The sequence below is a fragment of the Mesitornis unicolor genome, unplaced genomic scaffold (assembly GCF_000695765.1).
Source record: "Mesitornis unicolor isolate BGI_N332 unplaced genomic scaffold, ASM69576v1 scaffold674, whole genome shotgun sequence".
Classification (NCBI taxonomy): domain Eukaryota; kingdom Metazoa; phylum Chordata; class Aves; order Mesitornithiformes; family Mesitornithidae; genus Mesitornis; species Mesitornis unicolor.
Window position 1 is genome coordinate 1 of NW_010181837.1, and position 21357 is coordinate 21357.

At 39.6% G+C, this 21357-nt stretch overlaps 1 protein-coding gene across 1 annotated transcript in view; it reads right to left on the bottom strand.

Annotated features, from left to right (window-relative positions):
• Nucleotides 1-127: 127 nt before the first annotated feature.
• Nucleotides 128-21357, bottom strand: part of COL4A5 (collagen, type IV, alpha 5) — a gene marked incomplete at both ends in the record, with an annotated part of 56274 nt that continues 35044 nt past the window's right edge. Inside the window, 21 exons of the mRNA XM_010183541.1 lie at nucleotides 128-242; nucleotides 800-977; nucleotides 1318-1530; nucleotides 2852-2950; nucleotides 3221-3349; nucleotides 3739-3810; nucleotides 3958-4030; nucleotides 4433-4566; nucleotides 5931-5939; nucleotides 8189-8197; nucleotides 11072-11257; nucleotides 12082-12132; nucleotides 12707-12805; nucleotides 13301-13381; nucleotides 14599-14725; nucleotides 15638-15777; nucleotides 16483-16572; nucleotides 17590-17688; nucleotides 18944-19093; nucleotides 19901-19990; nucleotides 20686-20853. Of these exons, the coding sequence (XP_010181843.1) occupies nucleotides 128-242; nucleotides 800-977; nucleotides 1318-1530; nucleotides 2852-2950; nucleotides 3221-3349; nucleotides 3739-3810; nucleotides 3958-4030; nucleotides 4433-4566; nucleotides 5931-5939; nucleotides 8189-8197; nucleotides 11072-11257; nucleotides 12082-12132; nucleotides 12707-12805; nucleotides 13301-13381; nucleotides 14599-14725; nucleotides 15638-15777; nucleotides 16483-16572; nucleotides 17590-17688; nucleotides 18944-19093; nucleotides 19901-19990; nucleotides 20686-20853 (2312 nt within the window). The remainder of the gene's footprint in view (nucleotides 243-799; nucleotides 978-1317; nucleotides 1531-2851; nucleotides 2951-3220; nucleotides 3350-3738; nucleotides 3811-3957; nucleotides 4031-4432; nucleotides 4567-5930; nucleotides 5940-8188; nucleotides 8198-11071; nucleotides 11258-12081; nucleotides 12133-12706; nucleotides 12806-13300; nucleotides 13382-14598; nucleotides 14726-15637; nucleotides 15778-16482; nucleotides 16573-17589; nucleotides 17689-18943; nucleotides 19094-19900; nucleotides 19991-20685; nucleotides 20854-21357) is intronic.

Here is a 21357-nt window from a genome sequence, read left to right on the forward strand (position 1 = left end):
GGGCTTTTCCAACCGAGCGAGTCTGTGTGTGATTCTGTGTGATTACAGTATCTAACAAAGTCCCGTGGCAGCTAGTTGAGGACATAAGAGGGTACTAGCCCCTTCCACAGTAGGGGGCAGTTCTTACCATCATGAAAGAGTAACCAATCCAAAGGGAGTCCCAGCCTTGAGGACACGAAGGAATCTGAATGGTCTGACTGTGTACAGCTATCACCATAGCAGGAGCTTCACACACAACACATCTGGACATCGGGAAAGTATCAGAGAAACACGTGATATTACAATATAATAGGAGTATGTTTTATTAAGAATTCCTGCACAAAGAAAGGGAGGAAAACTAGCCTGTGATAGGCTATTAATCTGGACTTCTATTTCTCATGTATTTTGTAACTGCAATAAGACAGCATTTTGGAGTGCAAAGTCTGCCTGTATTTCCAGTAATACCCATTGGGTAAAGTACTGAAGCAGTTCCTGAAGCAAAAACTGGAAGCTTAATGTCCCCAAGTGAATGCTTTAATCTTAGAGCTAATGGCTCTCACATTCTTTTTCCCGTCCCTGGTGATCTTGCACTGCTGACTACATAGCTTCCTCAGTCGAGGAGAGTTCTTGAAGCCTTTTCAGCCTCTAATTATCACTGTTGCATGCAGACCGTTAAAGACCATGAATACTTTAAAACAAGCTATTTTCCAGAGCAAAACACGACAGATTCATGTCTTAATATCCCACCTGCACAGTGGGAATACCTGGATAAGTTGTGCTATTTATCCAGATATTAAAAAAGAGATCTGCTTTGTCTCACCGGCTAATGAATGGCTGGATGCTTTGCCCAGTCAGTGGCTCCATGCTCATTGGCATTGGCTCTGGAGTTGATAGCCAGTAGGAGTAGTCATTCCTTGATGCAAAATTACAAACATTGTTGATGTTGCAGAACATGAAGGGCATGGTGCTGAAACGTCTAAGACAGCTCCCAGCAGTACCTACAGAGTAAGATACATAAAATGTGACAGCAAAGTTTTCACTTCATTGCTTTTTATAGCAATTCTCTGAGAACAGTAACTGTGTATGCTACCTCTCCACCTGTGAATGCACAGCGTGTGCTATCAAATTGTCACTGTGGGAAAAACTTAAATTCTCAGTTTTAGTTTGTGTTCTTTCATCCTGAGTTAAAATGTGCAACCTCTGGAGGTAGTAGATCTTAGTATGCAATCCCCATCCTCATCTAAGAAATCTCTGTCATATCTTCAGAGAACTAGAGCATTTGAAAAAAGCAGCTACAACCTCTTTCCCCTTAAAGATGGAACATACAAAATATCTCACCCAGATCCTGGCCATGTGCCCTCTCATTTCCTTGCACATATAGAAGAGAGAATCCATCATATATTCTTGATGTTCCTTGTGGACATAATGGTGTATCCCTGGTCTGGCTGTGCCGAGTTATAAGGAATCCGTGAGCAACAGAAGCTGTTCCAGGAGGACCGGGTGGGCCTTGTAAGCCATCGGGACCAGGAGGTCCCTGTATTCCTCGTGAACCTGTTCACATGAAAGAAACACAACACACAGTATTTATTAACACCATTTCTTGATCCTTTAGGACTAACGTAGCTCTGAAAGGTAGCACGGTCTTGCTATTAAGATGCTTGTGAGTTGGGGGACCTTGTATTTGCTAACACTATCTTCTTCAGATTACTTTTTCATATAAGCTTGTTTAAATCGAGATTGTCATAGCTGGTTATGAGGTAACAGTGCAACTTCCTTGGGTTGTACAGGTATTGTGAAGTTAAATATGATCAGTGCTGTGAGGCGCCAAGATAACAACTGCAGTGGACGTGACAGCCACTGAAATGAGTCTAAATCAGCTTCCCAATTCTAAAACATACTGATCTGTCTATGCAGCTTAGTAAGATAATGTTAAAACATCTTGCTCAAGATTACAAAATAAATGGCAGAGCCAGAAACAGAAGCAAGTCTTACTCTAGGGCACGCTATGATTACACCTGAGCCAAAGCCCACCCACGTGAATAGAGAAGCTGCAGTCAGTTTTGAAGTAGGTTACAAAAAGTGGAATTAGCTAGAATGGCCTTGAATGAGAGCAAGAATGAATCATATGACTGAGAAAAGTATCAGAAAAGGCATTTGTTCTTGAACAGCAAAAATATCAGGAAATAGAAGTACAAATATTTAGACTATGTCATTCCACGGTCATTATTATTTACATTTTTTCACTAAAATAATGCTAACAGATTTCATAGGGCACAGAGCTTTTCAGAGAAAAAGGAAAAAAGGCATTATGGTTTTTTGTATTGTTTTAACTGTTTAAATTCTAATATTTTTACTCACAAGTTGCGCTACGTAGCTACTTAATATGTATCACCTTCTTTAAAAAATGGTCCCAGTGCCTAGTCTGATTTCTTAAAACATAATTCTGTCATTCTAAGCAATAGCTGCACGGTAGCCTGATCTCTGCCTTTGGTGAAATTCTCTCCTTTATTAAGTCCGTTTTCCTCATTCATGATTTCCATGCAAAATTAAAATTACTTTACGAATCTCTCCTCTGTTTCTTACTATTGTCATTACCTCCTGTGCATCACCTGTGCTGCAAAGAGGATGCCATTAAGCTTGAGATAAAGCACTCCACAATATTATTCAGCAATGACTGGCAATGTGTTGGTTCCAAGAATATCCCAAACCAAAGTATGTTCAGCTGCTAGCTGCTTGTAATATTTTTCATTTAAAAAAATCCTAAAATTATTATTTTTTTATCATTCCCATGAGACACTTCCCAATATTAGCTGTACTCACAGAAGAGAGCATCTCTTTTTCCACTGGGTCCTCACAGTTTAAAACACCATACCTGGTTGGCCTGGAAGACCTCTCTCTCCTTTACGTCCTGCTGGGCCATCAAAACCAGGTAGTCCATCTCGACCTGGGTCACCAGGAAGACCAATTGGACCTGGAACAGACAAATGCCTAAGTGAAATAAGAGCTCTTAAAATCTCACTACAGAAGTCTTTAAATTGTCTGGGACTCATCTATTATTCTTCACGATACAACAGACAAGAACAGACCATCACACCAGTTTTATATGGTAGACCCCTACATTGATGTATTACCTCTTGCTGAATTCAGTAACTTGTCTCTGCAGCCTATGCCAAGTGACTTGCATTGCAGCCTGCACTCAGCTATACTTAGTTATTTTCTCTGCAGCCACCTAGGATCATACCTGGCAATCCCTGTGGCCCTGGCAGTCCAGGTGGCCCTTTCGACCCAGGCTGCCCTGGAAGACCTGGGGGACCAGGATCACCTTTGACAACAATGCTTCGTCCAATGGTACCTGGTAAACCTGGTGGACCTGAAAGAAAACAGCCTAGTATTAGATAAAGCAAGGTAGAAGAGAGCATTAGAAACAGCTTCTGTTATTCTTGTGAAGTCAGAAGCAAAGAGCTCTGTCAATGCAAAGAATAAGTACATATATAAGGCAAGAATGTGCTTTTGGTGACACCCTCTCGCCCACCTCCAAAGGATGGCTCTTAAAGCAGTTAATCCAGGTAGACTGGATACAGAGTATAAAATATGGTAGGATTACCTGTAGGACTAAAAATTATAGCCTGGAATTGCGCTTAAGCAGTTGCTCACCTAACTACTTTCATTGCTGGCTGAGACCAAACCCAGTCCTACATATATGTAAAACATTCTACTGGCCAGGAGCAAAGTGACAATAACACTACCCAGGACTCCTACCTGGTGGTCCTGGCAGTCCTTGGCTGCCTGTGAGACCAGCGGGTCCTGCAGGTCCAGTGGGACCCTTCATACCTGAAACATCAAATTCACACAGTTACACAGTGAAAGCACATGCTGTCTTACAAAATCTGCTGCAGGAATGGCCAAAATCAGGCCTCTTTTCTCCCTGAAGGGCTGTTATTGTGTCTGGAGGTTTTCCTTGAAATGCTACTTAAATACCTGGGAATCCTGGAACGCCTGGAACCCCTGGGTCGCCCTTCATTCCATTCAGACCTGGACGGCCAGGATCCCCCTGAACAGAACAGCTTCATGTTATTCACTCATCTCCCTCAGCAGTTTCAGAAAAAGAGAGAAAAGGTGGCTGGGGGCAAATAAGCACACTTGGGTCTGTGATCTAGTGCTCTGAAGGGCTGAGGGCATGCATTCTGCTCACTGCACTGGGTGCTGTCAGAGAACGCTGTAACATGAGGTGTGAGTTGACAGCTCCAGCTCCCGTTGGAATGTAATGGGGACATCCTGACCAGACACTGAGGGATAATGAAGGAAAAGACCCCCTTGCTACATGAGAGGATTTATCTACCACATTTTGGCTTTTATTTTTACTATGATAAACTGCATAATACACCCAAGTATATTCCATTTTTAGTCCATTATTATTAAAAATAAACTGGGGGAAAACTATTTCTTGTCCTACCTGGCGTCCAGGTGGTCCTTGATCTCCCTTTTGACCAGTCAGGCCAGGTGGGCCAGGTTGACCTGGGTTCCCTTTTTCCCCTTTAAGTCCTCCACTGCCTGGTGGCCCTCGTGGACCTTCTGGGCCTGGTGGACCTTAACATTAAAGAACAAATATGCACGTATCAGTACGTATCAACCATTCTCCCCAAGTTTGTGCCTTCAGCATGAAAAAAAAAACCAAAACAAGATACTTTAGCTTGACTTCCCAGCTCTATTTCAATGCTGAATTCAGGATAAACTAAAAGGAAAACAAATAGAGGGATTATTTGCACTACCCAAATCAGGAACCAAGGCTCCTTATCTAGCTGGTGAAGAAAAGCAGGTCTTTCCAGAAGGCAGTGCAACTCACCTGCATTAGAAGCCTACCAGTGACCAGACCAGTGCCTTTAGCAGGAGCCAAGAAACCCAAAATTAGATGGTACAAATATCCCCTCTGCTGAGCTGCATTACCTTCAACATCTCTTAAGTGCTATCTTAACAGACTGAATTCCTTTTGAAAGCCAGTCTCAACAGTGTAAAATATTGCTGCTTTTTTGCTGTTAGAATTTGACATGTCTGTTGAGAGGCCCAGTATATATTGCCTGCTGACTGCTGGGCAGCAGGAGGCACATCGTCATCCCTTGCCTAAATACTAATCTGAGTTGCAGAAACTTCCTTACATTGAATGACTCTCCCTCCAACTGATGTATCTATCTTTAGTAGAATTATATTGTGTAAATCCAATAGAGGAACTGGGCTGGTCTTTAAATATTTTCCTTTTGCTATAGTCACATTAATCCAAAGCAAAGCAATGTTTGGAGAACTGAAAGATGAGACCCTCACCTTTACAACACCATCTAAATAGAAGGTATCCAATATTAATTTGTGGCAAAACAAACTGTGAGCAGGTGCAGCAACAGCTAATAACATTTTACAAGTTAGATCTCATAATCGGCTTAACAAAAGGATCTCTCTGCAGGACAGCGCTATGACATTCTCCTCTGTAGTACAACAAATGTAATGACATTTATCGGTGTGCTGGATTTTCAATGCTTCTGCCACCTCGAATAATTTAACAGATCCATTGACATCTTCATAGTCTACATTCAGTGGATAAATTTGACGAGCTGTATTTCTGCATGCAAATCTGAGTACAGAATTCCTTCTAAGATTTTCCTTTATAAATCAACAGCAGTTTTGTACCATATATTCACGCATATCCCGTAGCAGTTTCAGTTACAGAAAACATCCCATCATGCAAGGATTTTTTGTGGTCATTTTGGTCTTTTATACCGGTCTAGTACTGTACACATGCAAAATAATAATAGGTTACCATCTGAAGCATGCTAATCAAAGAGATATGATCTGCAGGGTAACCATAGTCCTTAAAAGGTAATCACAGAATTACAGGCAAACATCCATTTTTCTTACATCAAGTGCAATGCAGTAAAATAAATTGACCGAGTTAAGAATCTAACCTGGAGGACCTGGAAGGATCAGAGTTCACCAAAGCCCAATGATCGATGTTAGAAGGGTCAGACATCACACAGTACAAAACAAGATTACTAGTTAGAAATAGTACAGATGACAGCATATACACTACACAACAACCCACTTCACCAGCATATTTTGTATTTACAGTACAATCCACATGCATGCATAAAACCACACATGAATACACAACGATATGTATTTTCAGATACAAGTTATTCTGGTGACTAGGCTCTACTAAGGCTAATTTGACACTTCATTTAACAACAAACTTAAAGCTTTACTAAAGAATGTGTTATTGCTTTAACACTACAGCTGAGGCCTGTGACTGGTTAGTCCTACTCACAATGGGGTTTGGACTATGTAACCATTTCACTGACAATATTCAACACCACAGGGCCAGAAGCTTGGCAAATATGCAGGCAAATTGTGAATGACAACTTACTCGAGCAAAATTCTGCTTTGGGCAGGGGAGGAAGTGTGATTAAGAGAAGGACTTAACACCACTGATCAGCTGTAAGCCTCAACTATCTGTGAATACAATCCTAGAACTGAAATGCAGGCTTAGGCCTTCTTCAAAACAGTAAGCAGGACTGACATAGATCAAAAGGGCTGCAAATGCTACAAGCAAAAATACAGCAGATGTTACAAATTTAGAATTTCTTGTCTTTACCACTGGCATTATTTTTTCTTGATAAAAATACCTCAGTATGCTGATTAACCTGTTTAAGGTTATTAACAAAGAGTGACATGTGATAACATCCTTAGAAAAATAATTTAAATGTCCTCTTGTTGTCCCTACCATGTTCTTGAATTAAAATAATAGGTATTTTAGCTCCTGTGCCACTTGTATCTTTCATGTAAGTGAAATGATTTAGATATATCAACATATCATCATGCAATTAACAGCTAAAAACTACAAGAAATACGTCAGGTTTGCCTCAACGCACTATTTCTTACATATTTCATAAATAATTTTAAATACTAATTGTAATACAGTTAAAAGTATGACATGGACATTTCATTGTTACTGTTGAGTACTTATAAGCTATATTTCACTGTTAGGTAAGTTTTGCTATGATTTATAAATCTATCCTATACTTGCCGATCATGGAATTTTGACTGGACACAGTTACAGGGTGGAAAAAGACATGAAGCAATCACTAAGTTCCTCTTAGCACAGCCATGATGGTAGCCCTCTTTGACAGTGTGACCACAGTTTAATCAAAAAGGTAAAGACATGTTCCTTTTCTTACATGACTGCATAAAGCTAGAATTCAAACATCAGGGTCTACCACATTTGGTACCTCACAGTGCTTAGGACAGCACACCAAAATGTATTTCTTTACTGAATTTTGACGGCAATTCTTTGCTTCCTGACAGTCATCATAGCAAAACCTACAGACATCATCATTATTAAATAGATATACAAAGTCATTTTCAATCTAGATAGATCTCAACAATCTTCCCAAGAACTGGCTTGTACTACATGCTGATACGCTAAAATTATGATAAGCTTGTGGAAATGATCATGTTCTTACCAATCCTGCCCTAATGCCCTAGTGTTAAGGAGGGGAGGCCGTATGCTTCATTTTCATTAAATGCACATTAAAGGAAGAGCTTTCTTCATTTCCTCTAAACGTGCTGGTGAAGCAAAACAATGGAAATAAAGATTTCTCTGCACTGCAAAGTTGCAATGCTCTGAGTTGTGAATGTAAAGAATCACTATTACTCTGTATAAGTTTTCCTACGGACACTGTTGGTATAAAAGCAGTATCTAATTTATTTAAGTTACTTGAGAGTATCCAAAAATCAACACCACCAGGTGTTACAAAAATGAACCCTGTCATTTGCCCAAGCTGCAAAACACAATTATACAGCAAAGACATGGGAGGACAGTGCAATATGCTTTTGTAAAAAAAGATGAAAAACAATATCTATTTTTTTCAACTGCACTGAGAATAAATATGCTAAAACAAGTTTCACATTCGGGGTCACTATAAAGGCCTTGCAAATCTGGACCCACATGATCTTCCACCATGGGGAGAGCAACACCATGTCCTTCCAATGGTGGCTCTACAACAACAGGGAGGAAGAGTCTGAAAGCCAGCTCTGAGCGTTTCTTTTCTACCACAAATTAAAAGGTATGTCTGAAAAATGACTCGGCATATCTACATTTAGACACTACAAAAGTATATACTTTCATTTTCATGCAAAGTTATTATTTTGGAGTTAAGGGGCTAACCTGAGGGACCTGGGAGTAGGGGGTCAGAGTTCACCAAGGTCATCATTAGAACAAGGGGAAAAACATCAAAATTGTTAGAAATATCAATGAGCTAACATATTCAACTAAACCTTTCTTTTTAGATTTAGCTCAATATTCCTTTACATACAGTATGCAAAACACCAAACTATTATTATTCACACAGTAATGACAACAGACACGTGGAGTAACAGCAGTGTCGTGTTGCCCTGGAAATCGGCTTAATTTTATAATCGATGAATAAATCTGTCCCAACACCATCTGTCAACGTTTGTTTTAGGGGCAACTCATCTGAAGTCAGAGAGCTACACCACGTTTGACTTCATCACTTTTACTAATCTTAGAATATACCCAGAAGTCAACAACAAACAGTATATATATATGTGTGTGTGTATATATATATATATATATATACTGCTTCTGGTTTTATTTAAGTCCCTAGAAAGGGGGTAATTTGACAGCCACACAGCTGCTTTTATGACTAAGTGCCTTATGTTGAAATGTTACGAGATCAGCATTCCAACAATAGGCTGTGTTGTCGCCTGAAACAAAAGGCTGGAGTGCTGATTGTACCAGAACTGCAATAATAGTTTGGTTTATCCACATTAGTTTACGCATAACTGAGCAAAACAAATGCTTCACTTTATACATAGCATGCAACAAAAATGGAAAGAGAAAGAGAAAGATAGAGAGAACATGGCTGAGCAGAACCTCGCTGGTTGGTTGTCCCCTGCCAATGCTCATAAATCTGCACAAAATGAGTCCCACCATTCCTCTGCCTTCCCAGCTGCTGAGTCAGTAAGCACCTGATTTGTACAGGGAAATGTAAACAGGATGAGAAGCTTCAAAAAAACACCCATGCTACAGCAAACACAGCATGTCAGTAATTTTACTGTACATCAGGAGCTGCTTAGCTGGTTTACTGGTTTGTTTTTTCTTTTTGAGTTTGGAGACAAAGGTTGTAAGAACCTTTTAAAAATGAAAACCTATAGTCTTACAGACCAATCAGCTTCCTGTGCCAAAATTTTAATTCCTGTATCACTCTACATAGAGAAGCATTATAATCAGAAGATCTTGACATTATTTGTGCCTTTATTTGGGCACACTTAAAATACAAAGCCCAAGTCCAGCATCCCACCATCCTTTCACTCCTCCCACTTGCCCCAGCTGCAACGCTAACCGCAGTGAGCAGAGCAGGGATTACTTCTCGTGTACACCTATCTGCCAGGGAGTAACTGGGCAGAAGAGGATATGGCCACACAGAAAGTGGAAAGCAAATTCAGACTACCAACTTGCTGCAGGGATGCTCCACTGACTGGTTAGAGCCCCTGGGGCACAGCAGGGACTCAGTTCCTCCAGGAGAAAGGAGGAAGGACTCACTTCTCCTTCCAGAAACCAAATAGGAAACAAGGAAGAAATCTGTGACTGGCTGTGAATTATTAATCCACAGTCACATAAAAAGCAGGTTTAGGGTACAGCACAATTAAAGTGTTTTTACTAGGACGAAAAGAAAATCCTCAGTATACTGGCAAACAGCATCCCAGTTTTAAGGTGTTATAAATTAAACTAAAATGGTGTTTATAATGACTCATGTTTTAAATGCAGAGTTAGGATAGATAACAAGTTCACAGCCTACTCTGCACAAGAGAAAAGCTCATCCTGCTGTTGAGAATAATTAAATTACTCAATTCCAGTTCTAGTGAAAATATTTTGATAAAATTGCACTCTAGAAACATTTTTCAGTGGGATTGCCTCCTCCTGCATCGGAAGCAAGCATGAGGAAAAAAGCGAATCTTAAAATCTTTCCAAGAGTGTACTGCAAAACTAAACTCTCCCTTGTTACCCAAAAATGAACAATACATGGATAGCAGCTATTTTACAAATGTACTAATTCAAAAATAAATTTCCCTAAGCAAATCTCTGAATAACAGAAAAATCTGAGGTCAGAGTTTGAGGGTAATAAATAAAAATATTACTTTCCCATTGATATGCTAAGAAAAAAACTGTAATCAACCAATAGCTTGGTTTGAAAGGAGTCTCCTTTAAGAATATCAAGCATGTTAAGCGAGATGAATCTTACTGGTGGCAAAGTACTTCTGGACTCAAGATACAGCAATAAGCTTGAGCCAGAGTTGTGACAGGTTCATTAAGTTCGGCTTTTCAAGAGCAGTATCTAAATGCAAATAAACATTCTATGACACAAAATATAAATCAAATTCTAATACACGCCAGGGAGTCGCTCAGCAATGTTAACTCAGTAAGGTGGTTTTTTCATTCCCAGAATTAGTTGGTCCAGGAACAAAGTGCAAACATGGAATGGAAAGATGGAACACGGCATGATGGTGCACTGAGTCCACGGAGCCACGTGATACAATGGAGCAATGATTTATGTTACATGACACAAAGATGAAGAGGCAGCTATCCAATTTGATCATGCTGTGATGCTAGCGTGACTTTGATTTTCATGACTCTTAAAATGATGGGATTTGTTACTTTTGGTTTTTTGTGCATGATGACATTTGCTGATCACGTGATAATACTGCAAAGGTATCAGATGTTCAAAAGTCGGTATCGTGCTCACTAGATGATTACTGTGACAGCATGCGGAGAATCTCCTGTTTAATTATTAAACACATTGGATTTTGCTGCCAGGTATCAGAAATTAATAGAAACTGAGGTTGTTTTATTTCCAGATATTGTTACTTTTGGCAACAAAATCCTCTGGTTGCCCACAAGCATTAAGGCCCATGCCATGAGGCTTAAACTTATCCATCCAATTAAATTGAGAAAGTTTAAAGGCTGATAACCTACCAGCAAAATATCAAAGCACTGGCAGATGTTGAGAGGTATGGATCACGCCCTTACCTGGCCTTCCTGGAACACCTGGCGGGCCAGGGCTACCTTTAGGACCTTCCAGAGGTGGCCCTGGTAGTCCTGGTGGACCTGGTGGACCCTGTAGACCAGGGAATCCTTGGAAACCTGGTTCTCCCTTCAGACCTGGAAGTCCAGGGGCCCCCGGTGGGCCAGGTAACCCCAGTTCTCCTTTTTGCCCTGTAAAACCAAACAGCCACATTTACGAAAATTGTTACAAACTCATATGAAAAAAAGTCCAAATGTCACCTTGCAGAGCCATTTCTCTCTCTTGCAGAAGGCGCAAATCTGGCCACAACTATAACCTCATTTGCGCAGCGAGGCAGTACAAAATTGCTCTAACATTCAGAAAAGAATTAGGGCTAATAATTCTTGCAGGAGAACGTACCATAGCTTCTGATATGTTAAACAGTCTTGCTAAGTCTCACTTTACTACTCAGTGATGCTGTAATCCATAAACATTCTCTGAGTTTGTAAGCCTACAAGCAATGTTTCATGTGCTTTAATATAACTGTGAAGAAATCTGTCAATATTGAGACTTCATCATTTTTTTGAGACCCTGCTGAAAGTTAAGACATACTTGCAAGATTTTCAAGTAGGCTTGAAGAATTTAGGAGCTTTAATTCTGCTGGAAAGTAATATAACGTAGGTTGTGAAGTTGCTTTTAAAAATATAGCAAGTAGCTATATTTTCAAAGCAGCTTCATTTATCATCTGCTGTATGAATGCTTTATTTACCGAGACAAATCAGCAAAGTTTCACACAAAGCAGTAGACTATTATCCTGTGTGAATTTATTCTGTCTGCATAAGTGCTAATTCAGTAGTCAGTAATGAGTGTCTTTATTACCTTGGTTAACTGAAAATCACATGCTGAGAAAAAAGTACGTTAATTTTGTTGTTGCTATGGCATTCTTTTATTGCAGAACATACAACACGCCCTTCATTTTTCATGTATACATATATACATTCAAGCTTTTAAACAAAGAACAACAGAGAAACTCTACCTGACAGTCCTGGGAGTCCTGGAGGTCCTGGGAGCCCAAAACCTGGCAGACCTGAAAAGAAACAGATTCAGTTAAGAATGAACACTTAGCTTTCAAGTCTCTAGGAACAGGAATATGAAGCTGAGAATGATGAAAGCGCAGTTTGTCTAAATCTCTGATTCCTTGAGACTACCAGGATTCCTGTTCACTCACAAGTCTGCACCAAAGCTAAAGGTTTTGCTACAAAATGCATACATAACTTTCATTTAATATTCTCATCCACTCACAAGATGCTCTTTCAGATTTTGGGAGTTAATATGGTTGCATTTTTGGTTGGGGTTCTGTCTTTAAGGTAGACATTACACTGTTTATCCATTCTGTAACCAAGTTGAAGCAATACAGCTACCGTGAAATACAGAAACAGGGGGTGGTGTTGAAATCAGGTAATAAAAATCTAAGAGTTGACTGAATTCTTGTCCTGTGCTTCACTGGCAACTAGACAACACCTTTTGTGAACATTCAGCAGCTGGGAACCACAGAAGCAGCTTTGAAGGTGTTTGGGCAGTTATAAGAAAAACAGAGTAGAAGAAGCAGAACATCACAATGCACAGTGAAGTGGACATAGCAAACAGGAAGGTTACCTAACCTGGTTCACCCTTCTGACCAGCTGGTCCAGGGATACCATCACGACCAGGCTGTCCCTTCTCCCCTGAAGGACCAGGAGGGCCAGGACGACCAATATCACCTAAAAGGGGGATAGAACACATTAGCACAGTAATGCCTAATCTTCAATAAAAAAAAAGCAACATTGCCTGCCACTCCATCATCTGAATGTGTGATAATGTAATAAAAAACTCACAAGGGTGTAATCTTAAAATTAAAACCTTTCTTTCTCTTCCTTCTCACAATTAAGAAAAGGCCTTTAGGCCTGTGACCTTTTAAACAGTGTTAGCTAAAAATAATACAATACCTCCCTTTAGGATAAATTAGAATCTTGCTCCTATAAGGACAGGTTAGATCACTGGAGTACTTGGCGTAAATAAAGCTGGTGAATACTGAAACAGTTAACTCCTTGATTCAACAGCTAATGATATGACTATGACAGCAGACACAAGTCATAAAGAGAAAGTCAAAATGTCTTTCTTTTCTGTTTAATTTCAGTGAACTGTGTGTATGCAATGGTGTTTGAGCATCCATATACGTACAGATTAATTTTCATTATATTATAAATCATGCTTACCTACTGGCCCAGGTGGTCCAGGCAGGCCAGGACTGCCTGGTGGCCCCTCAATACCTTTTGGTCCTGGAATTCCTGGCGTTCCTGTAAAGAAAAGGCATTTCACAATCAAATCAAGGACAAAACTGGCTTTTCGGCAGATCTTGAAATACTATAATCTGAGATGCTCTGTGTAACAAATGAGCTAATTGCATCAAGATACTGTGCTTATGCTCATTTTGCAGATTCACAGGAGATGAATTATAAAGCAAAGAACATACAGGAACAAAACATACTAGCACAACTGTCCTTACTGATGGTCTCAAGACTCTGTCTTCTTGATTGTTGAGTGCCCAGGGCCAAGGACACAGTGAGTCTGGCAGTCTGCTAGGAAACTACCATATTTCAGAGACAGATGTTTCTGCTTGATAATAAAGTGAGAGCATTATGAACTGTTGCTGGCCAGTCCTTCCCCAATACTCTTTTTCTTTCCTGAAGAAGGATCTTAATAAAAATGGTCTTAGTTAGAATTTACACCAGATTCTCACCCTTACAGCATGAGCTGAGTGGGAGGTAAGAAAAACCATTGATCCCTTGCAGTATGTTTGTTCCGAACAGCATCTGAGCCTGACAGTGTCTCAATACACCACTTTGACTGTTCAGAGCCTTTGAGGCCTGACATGAAGCAGAGGTTAAAAACTGTCAGGTTCATGGCCAAGTTTTGTTCTGTTCCAAGCTTCTTGCTGCCATGACTACACTGTTGTAAATTCACTAACAAGCTCAAGCATGCTTACGGAACAGCCGTTATTGCTGCAAATGCAGCACAGGTAAAAACCTTGTTCTTCAAATTGAGAATAAAAGAATTGACGTATACTCATGAACATCTAAGTGCAAAACCTAATTTCATTATGTTTCAGAAAGAGATTTCTCTTTAGAAAATATTATTAGACAACAAATGCTATTTAAAAAGTCCAGTTTTCCTCATGACACCTTTTTATTGCCTCATCATGGAAAATTATGGTGCCAAACGCAGGTATTTTGTTGGTCATAGAAGGTGAGAGTCAGTCTGCTGTGGGGAGTGGAGAGCATTAGCTAACACAACTACTACATCCCCTCAGAGGAGATGAATAATTTCAGGAAGCACCCTTAAGTGATGCATTCACACACTTACTCTTGCAGTGACAATTCCAACTCCACAAAGCTCAGAAGTAGCAGATTGGCAGAAACTTTGAAAGAAGCTGCAGCCCTCCCACTGTCTGTAGGTGCATATATCAATACAAGAGAGCAAGAGGGAAAACAACAAAAATCTTGTTTGGAATTACCTGGGAATCCAGGAAGGCCTGGTTCTCCTTTTGCACCCGGACTGCCTGGAAATCCAGGCAAACCAGGACTTCCAGCTATACCTTTACTGCCCGGACTACCTGGGTATCCAGGCAAACCAAGATCACCCTAGAAAACATCAAGCAGAAATAAGAAGCCAGTCTCTGTAAGATGGGTAAGCCTTCTTGTATGTTCCCAGTCTTACCATCACGAGAAGCTCACCATTATATTGTGCACGCTTCTCCTTACATGCAGTTAATGCTAACCATCTCACACTGACAATTAATTGGAAGTAGCAGTTGTAAAGATTTGCAGTTTTTCCCTAAAATTTCGCATAGGGTATCATAGCTTTTCCTCAGAAATGGCCTACATTTAAGAAAAGTAGTGTTCTCTCAGCTTTCAGAAGAGAGAAATTTTTACCCTGTGATAATGCAGAAGAAAAAAAAAATCTATGCAGTGTTTTTGCTAAATTTATTGGTGCTTAACATCAAATGCAAGGCATCAGTGAAGGCCGCTAGATATTCTGTAGGTCTCTTTGTCACTTTTTTGTGGGTAACAGAAAGGATGATATAGGTAAATGTTAATGAAGTTGTTTTATATAGACTTAAAAATTTTAAGCAGCAGTAATCATGATGTATCAGTTCTTAGTAACTTCTTCTTAAATGCATACAGCCTTGTTCTTTTTAGAATTAACTACATAATTAGACATGGGATCAACAATATTTAATTGTATAAATCCCCACTAACTACCAAAATGTCAGTGTCCACTAGGCCACTAACTTAACCCAACTTGAAAAGTCTAGTAAACAATCTTCTCCTTCAACCAGATTGAATTATATATCAATATTTTCACCTTTAAATTTAGAAATACTTGCTCCCACCTGAAAAGAACAAACCACAGTCAATCCTGCTTAATATTAACATATTTATATGCATATTTACAGTTAGACATAATATATATTAAATTATAGTTTTAAAAAAAATCAACACAGAATCTAATTTCCTCACAGAATTTTTTATTGAGGAATTTTGTAAATGTACCTTTGGTCCAGGGAGACCAGGAATACCAATGCTTGAAAGACCAGGGTCACCTTTCTCCCCTTTCAGTCCAGGAAATCCTGCAGGCCCAGGCTGTCCTGGACGTCCTGCTATTCCTTGGCTGCCTTTAATCCCTGGGGGACCTGTCCAAAAGATAAAATACAAGTTTTATAAATATAAATAAAACTTCTGCAGTGGTTTAGACGAATAATTCAAATTACAGCAACTGAACTAGACAGGTCTAAGAAATGGACTGGATGGCTTTGAATACCTACTGTGTTTTTATTTTTAAAAACTAACTAAAACAATTACCTAAAATTTCTCATGGCTTTTTGCATGACATTTCTAAGCTTTCTTTTTTTATTCTTAATTTACACAAATACACGTATCTCTTTGTAGTATCTAGGCACAATTTAATATTAGAATCCTCAGAAACTGAAATTTTTGTATAAGCAATCTTTTCTAAAAAACTGAATCCATTTTCTCCTTTCCCCTTTTGCTTGTGTCTGCTGTCTGTCTTTTCTGACAAGTGGGTTTACAGAATCATCTTTTTTCTGAACTTTCAGAGAGTGGAATCTGAGAAACCAGAAAAGTATAGAAGTTACAAAATGTAGAAGCAGAATGATCTGTAAGCACTTTGAAATAATACGTATTTACAACACATTTGCTATTTCATTTTCTGTTTTAATGGGCATTTCCAATTTCTTACGTACTATTTCAACAAACGTGTACATAGGGTTTTACGTATTCCTCACCTGCATTCCCATTTAAATATATTAGAAGATACCGCACACAAGTGTATCTAGCTTTGTACTACAGAAAAGGAAAACACAAGCACACAAACTAACCTGGAAGGCCCATCTCTCCCATGGCACCTTTTAACCCTGGAGGTCCTGTTGGTCCTGGCTGCCCAGGAAGCCCCATGTCTCCCTTGATGCCTAGGAAAGTTGTGGTTTTAGTTAATTAATGGCAATAATTAAAATTTTCTGATATTCACGCATTCTCATAGAACTATGCTTGCCATCTAATTACAAAGTCAATGTATTTGGAGTTTATTTAGGCCTTATACTGCTCTCAACATGCTTTTTCACACCCATTTGTAGCGAAATACTATTAAACATCTTTGGTTTGTTCCGAGACAAGATTTGATCAGGGCAACTTCTTCCTTGCTTTGAAGATTAGTCTAATGAAATGGTTCAAATCTCAGTCCATGGGTTAGTAACCATCTGAAACAATTTACTACTGGTGTGACTTGCTCTCTCATGAGTTGTTCTGCAGAACGAACAAATTCTCTCTTCCTCATCTGCAATAGGTATTTGGTAGCTTCTATTACAGAATTAAAAGTGACCTACAATGCTCAAATTAGGTTGAGTCCTGGATGGTTAAAAAAAATTCCCCAAGCCCAACAGGATATTTAGTGCAAGACCTACATTAAACATCGTGAGCAAAGATTCAACATTTCAGATAAACTGTTATAGCTCTAGGAAGAAACAGTGCAAAACAGAACTAGTTTTCGTGATCCTTGCACTTCTTGAAAGCAAAGATGTGACATCCAGGCAGCCTTTGCAATACATTCATTTGGCCATTTGCAAAGTAAGAGTATAATGACTGATAATAGAAAAAAATAATCATATGAAACAGGCAAGTCCTGCTGGCAGATTCTGCACTCATGCTGCTTGCTTGAGCAGCAAGCACTTTTCCAGTCACCCTAAAAGCTATCCTAATCTTCAATGGGAATAGCTTAAAACTGCTTTTGGGTCTGTTTAGAAGGAAAGCACTTGAAGCATGCTGTTTGGATAATGATTTTAAAGGTCCCAAAACTGTGCTGCAGGTTCAAGCATAAATCCCTAGGCTTTCCTTTGATATACCTGGATTAACACCCCAGCCCCATGTGATAAAAATGCATGCAAATATTTACACATCAAAGATGTCCATCTGAGGCCTTGTTTACTCACCTGGCAATCCTGGCACACCTGGTGGGCCACCAAGGCCTGGTGGGCCTGGGTCACCTGGGAGGCCTTGATAACCTTTCTGTCCTGATAAACCAGGAATACCTCAAAAGAAAAAGATACGTTTTATTATTACTGTTACTACTACTGTAGGAATTCTTTTACCTGAAGAGATCAGATGTAGCTATAGGTGAATAAATATCCAAACGGGGATTTTTCTTCAGTAAATCTAATACCCCTTAGTTTAGTGAAGAGAATTATCACAGAACACAAAATATTGCTTCTGGAAAGTTTAAAATTACTACAGAACAGGGATAACATATGTGAGTAGAGGAAAAAGTAACTTTATGACTAATGCCAGTATACTTCATTCAGAAGGGATTGTCTTTTCAGATGAGCAGGCTCCATGCTAACTCCTTTATATTCATCCAGATTATTAATATACATGTTTAATTATATTGCTACACCAGAAGCACTTTGAGAATGACATATTATAAAAAGTAATGCAGCTATTTTAGCAGACTTTTACAAATTCTATGGGGTTATTATCCCATACAATAACTTTGTGCTGCATGGCAGGCATAGTTGAATCTGCCCTCTACAGCTCTTAAGAGAGGGAAAAAGAAAGAAGAAAGAAAGAAAGAAAAAAAAAAAGGTGTCAGGATCCTACTGTGGCTTCACAGAAATTAATACAATAGATAAATTAGCACAATAATGGCTGGGCCAACATTAGAGAAAGGCATTCTGGTTCTCTCCAGGGTAGAATATTTTTACTCTTCTCAAGACTAACTTAGAGTTCAAAGGAGACATCAGAAGTCTTGGCAGGGAGGAGGGGGAAACAAGCAAGTGAGAGAGAAAACAGACTGGAGTGAACTGAGAAAAGCTTTCAGACTGCTAGCTTCCCAAGTAGAAACACACACAGAGCTGACATTTAGCACAGGGGAGGGTAGGCTTACAGAAACGGCCAAAGGGAGAATCTGGAGGTGATGCATGAACAGATGATCTGTACAAATGAGGCAAAGGCCCAAGGGCCTGCAAGACAGCAGGAACAGCCAGCACAGCAGCCCTGACAACTCTCTCTCATCATACTGAGGAATAACACCTTAGTGCTATTACAATATCACCATATGCCAAACAATAGTAACAGTTAATGAGCAAGGACATTGCAAACTACCCATACAGAGTAACTTGGTCATAGATCCACTTTTTAAAAAGCCTGAAATAAGAGAACCTAAGCCACCACCATATTCTGCATTTATTTTTTTCTGTAAGAAGAAATGAACTGCAAGAGATTCAGTTACAGGTCACTTATCTATAGAGGACAAACCATCTCCACAGACCTACATGCAAAGTTCTGTACCTGGAACACCTGGCTCGCCTTTTTCTCCTTTTGCTCCTAGCTGTTTCGGATCAACTTTTCCAGGTGGACCCGGCAGGCCTGCTTCACCTTTGACGCCTTTCTGTCCTACGGGTCCAGGAAGCCCCGGTGGACCAGGTAATCCACTATTACCTACAGTAGGCAGAGACAACAAAAGACAAAATATATAATCCTTAAGGTAGGCTAATATATTTGTAATGCTTTTCCTTACATAGGGGGTCCATGATTTATTCATGAAGTTGAAATTCACTGAATGACCAGTCCATTTCTGCAAGGTTTTCTGCAGCATCTTAAGCCCTGGAACAAAGCTGAATGAGCGGGCTGCATGGGGATGTCTGTCAGCTCTGGCTGGCCCAGCTCAGAGGAAGCAGCTGGCTGTAAGACCCACATCATCCAGAGAGCTCCCAGAGCCTCACCACACTGTGCCACTAGCACAGGAGTTGCAACAACTACAGCACCTTTGGATTCACAGCTACCTTGTTCTAGGGAGATGAGTGGGTTTTTCTTCTACCAAACTGTTTCAAGATTCATCTCCAGCAAGGGAGCTGGGAAAATGCAGACAGAATGGTTTCTCTGTGATACCTATAGGGTTTGATTCTGGGTGACTCCATAACCCAAAGGTACAGATTGCCTTCTTTCTGCTGCTTAAATCAGACTTTACAACATATTTCAGAAATATTGCCTTACTTCAATGCCATCAATCCAGAGGTAAAGTTTTAAAAATAGCTAACATTTCAGGACATCAATTTAAAAATGTGACTGAATGCTACAGCTTAGAACTGCAAAGCAATTCTGAACATCAGCACTGTCAAAAGAAGATAACCCGAGCAAATCCCAGTAGAGAAGATCTAGATGTTAGTATTACGAAGCCTCTTTCCACAGAGGACATGGAAAACAGCATTCTGCACTCTCTTCAGTAGCAGATAAAACAAACATTACCTTTCAAGCCAGGCAGGCCATTTCTTCCAGGGGTTCCTGGAGGCCCTGGAGGACCAGGAGCTCCCATGACGCCCATCTCACCTTTGGCACCTAAATGCATTGAATCACCATTGTCATTCTGAACAAAATTGCAAAACCTATCGGTACATAACTTTTACTTCCCTGCATCTATATGGTTTTAACCAGCACATGCATATAAAGCCTGTTTTAAGGGAATTACAAACACTCAGTTCTTGTACAGATCTAAAACAGATAAAACGACACTTGAAAATTGTGTCAAATTTTCCACAGTTAAATCCTGGGAAGAAAATTAACAGTGTGCTGTTCTTTTTGGTAGAAAGCATATTTATATCTCCAGTAAGTTTAGTTCCCTGGTTTGAAACACAAATACTTGTTTAAAAGCAGACTTGAATGTATTGAAAGCCAAAAGACAATGAAGAATACACTACTTTTAGAATCTTTTGTATTGCATCCTCCATCCAAAGACACAGATTCTCGAAATTCACTTTTGAGTTTTCTATTCAAGAGGGCGCTACAGACTATCTTATCTGAACAGTCTAACAAACAAATTAATAATTTTAAATTAGTATTTAAAACTATGTGTTGGATCCAATTAATAGCATTTACAATTGCTTCCTTTAAAGAAGTGTAATGGCTACATATATCCAGCTTTCAATAGACAGGATAAATATCAAAGCACTTTAAAGCTGGCATGCCCAAGCATAAAGATCCCACATCTGGAACTACAGTTTGGTCTTTGCCATAGGTAAAAAATGTGAACATACCTGGAAATCCAGGTATTCCATCCCGGCCAGGTGGTCCAGGTGAACCCTGAGGCCCTGGGAGACCAGGGGGTCCTGGATATCCTGGGGTTCCTTGGTCGCCTGGAGGACCAGGAACGTCGAAGCCTGGAGGACCTGGATCTCCTTTCTCCCCTGGAACGCCCTGCAACCCTAGACAATGTTGTTAAGACACAAGCTTTTAGCAAAATTAAGGCAAGGCTGAGATCTGCGTATCTCTGTGTGCAGTACGGTAGGAATAGCTAAGTTCTATCTGCAGTCCATTCCTACCACTAATGAAAACCCTGCAATTCTAAAGCCATTTATTTTTAATGGCTTCCAGGAGTTAAAAGGGCCCATTCTCCCCAAAAGAAGCATTACTAAAATTTTACCAAGTTGTACCAAATGCAATTCAGAAAAATCTCAAAAGGAAAGCAACAATTCTCTTCAACAAGCCTTTAAGTCTGATTAAGAAAACAAAAAGCCAAGATTAGACTGGTTTGTATTTTATCATTAAGTACTGAAATTCTTACAAGTAGATTTCCATTCATGATTCTATTCTAAGATAACATCAGCTAAATATTTCTGAAGGACAGTAAAATTCTGCATTGCTTTTCATTTCCCTGAATGAAAAGTATGAACCGTCAAAATATACTTAAGACTGTTTAGTGCTAATGA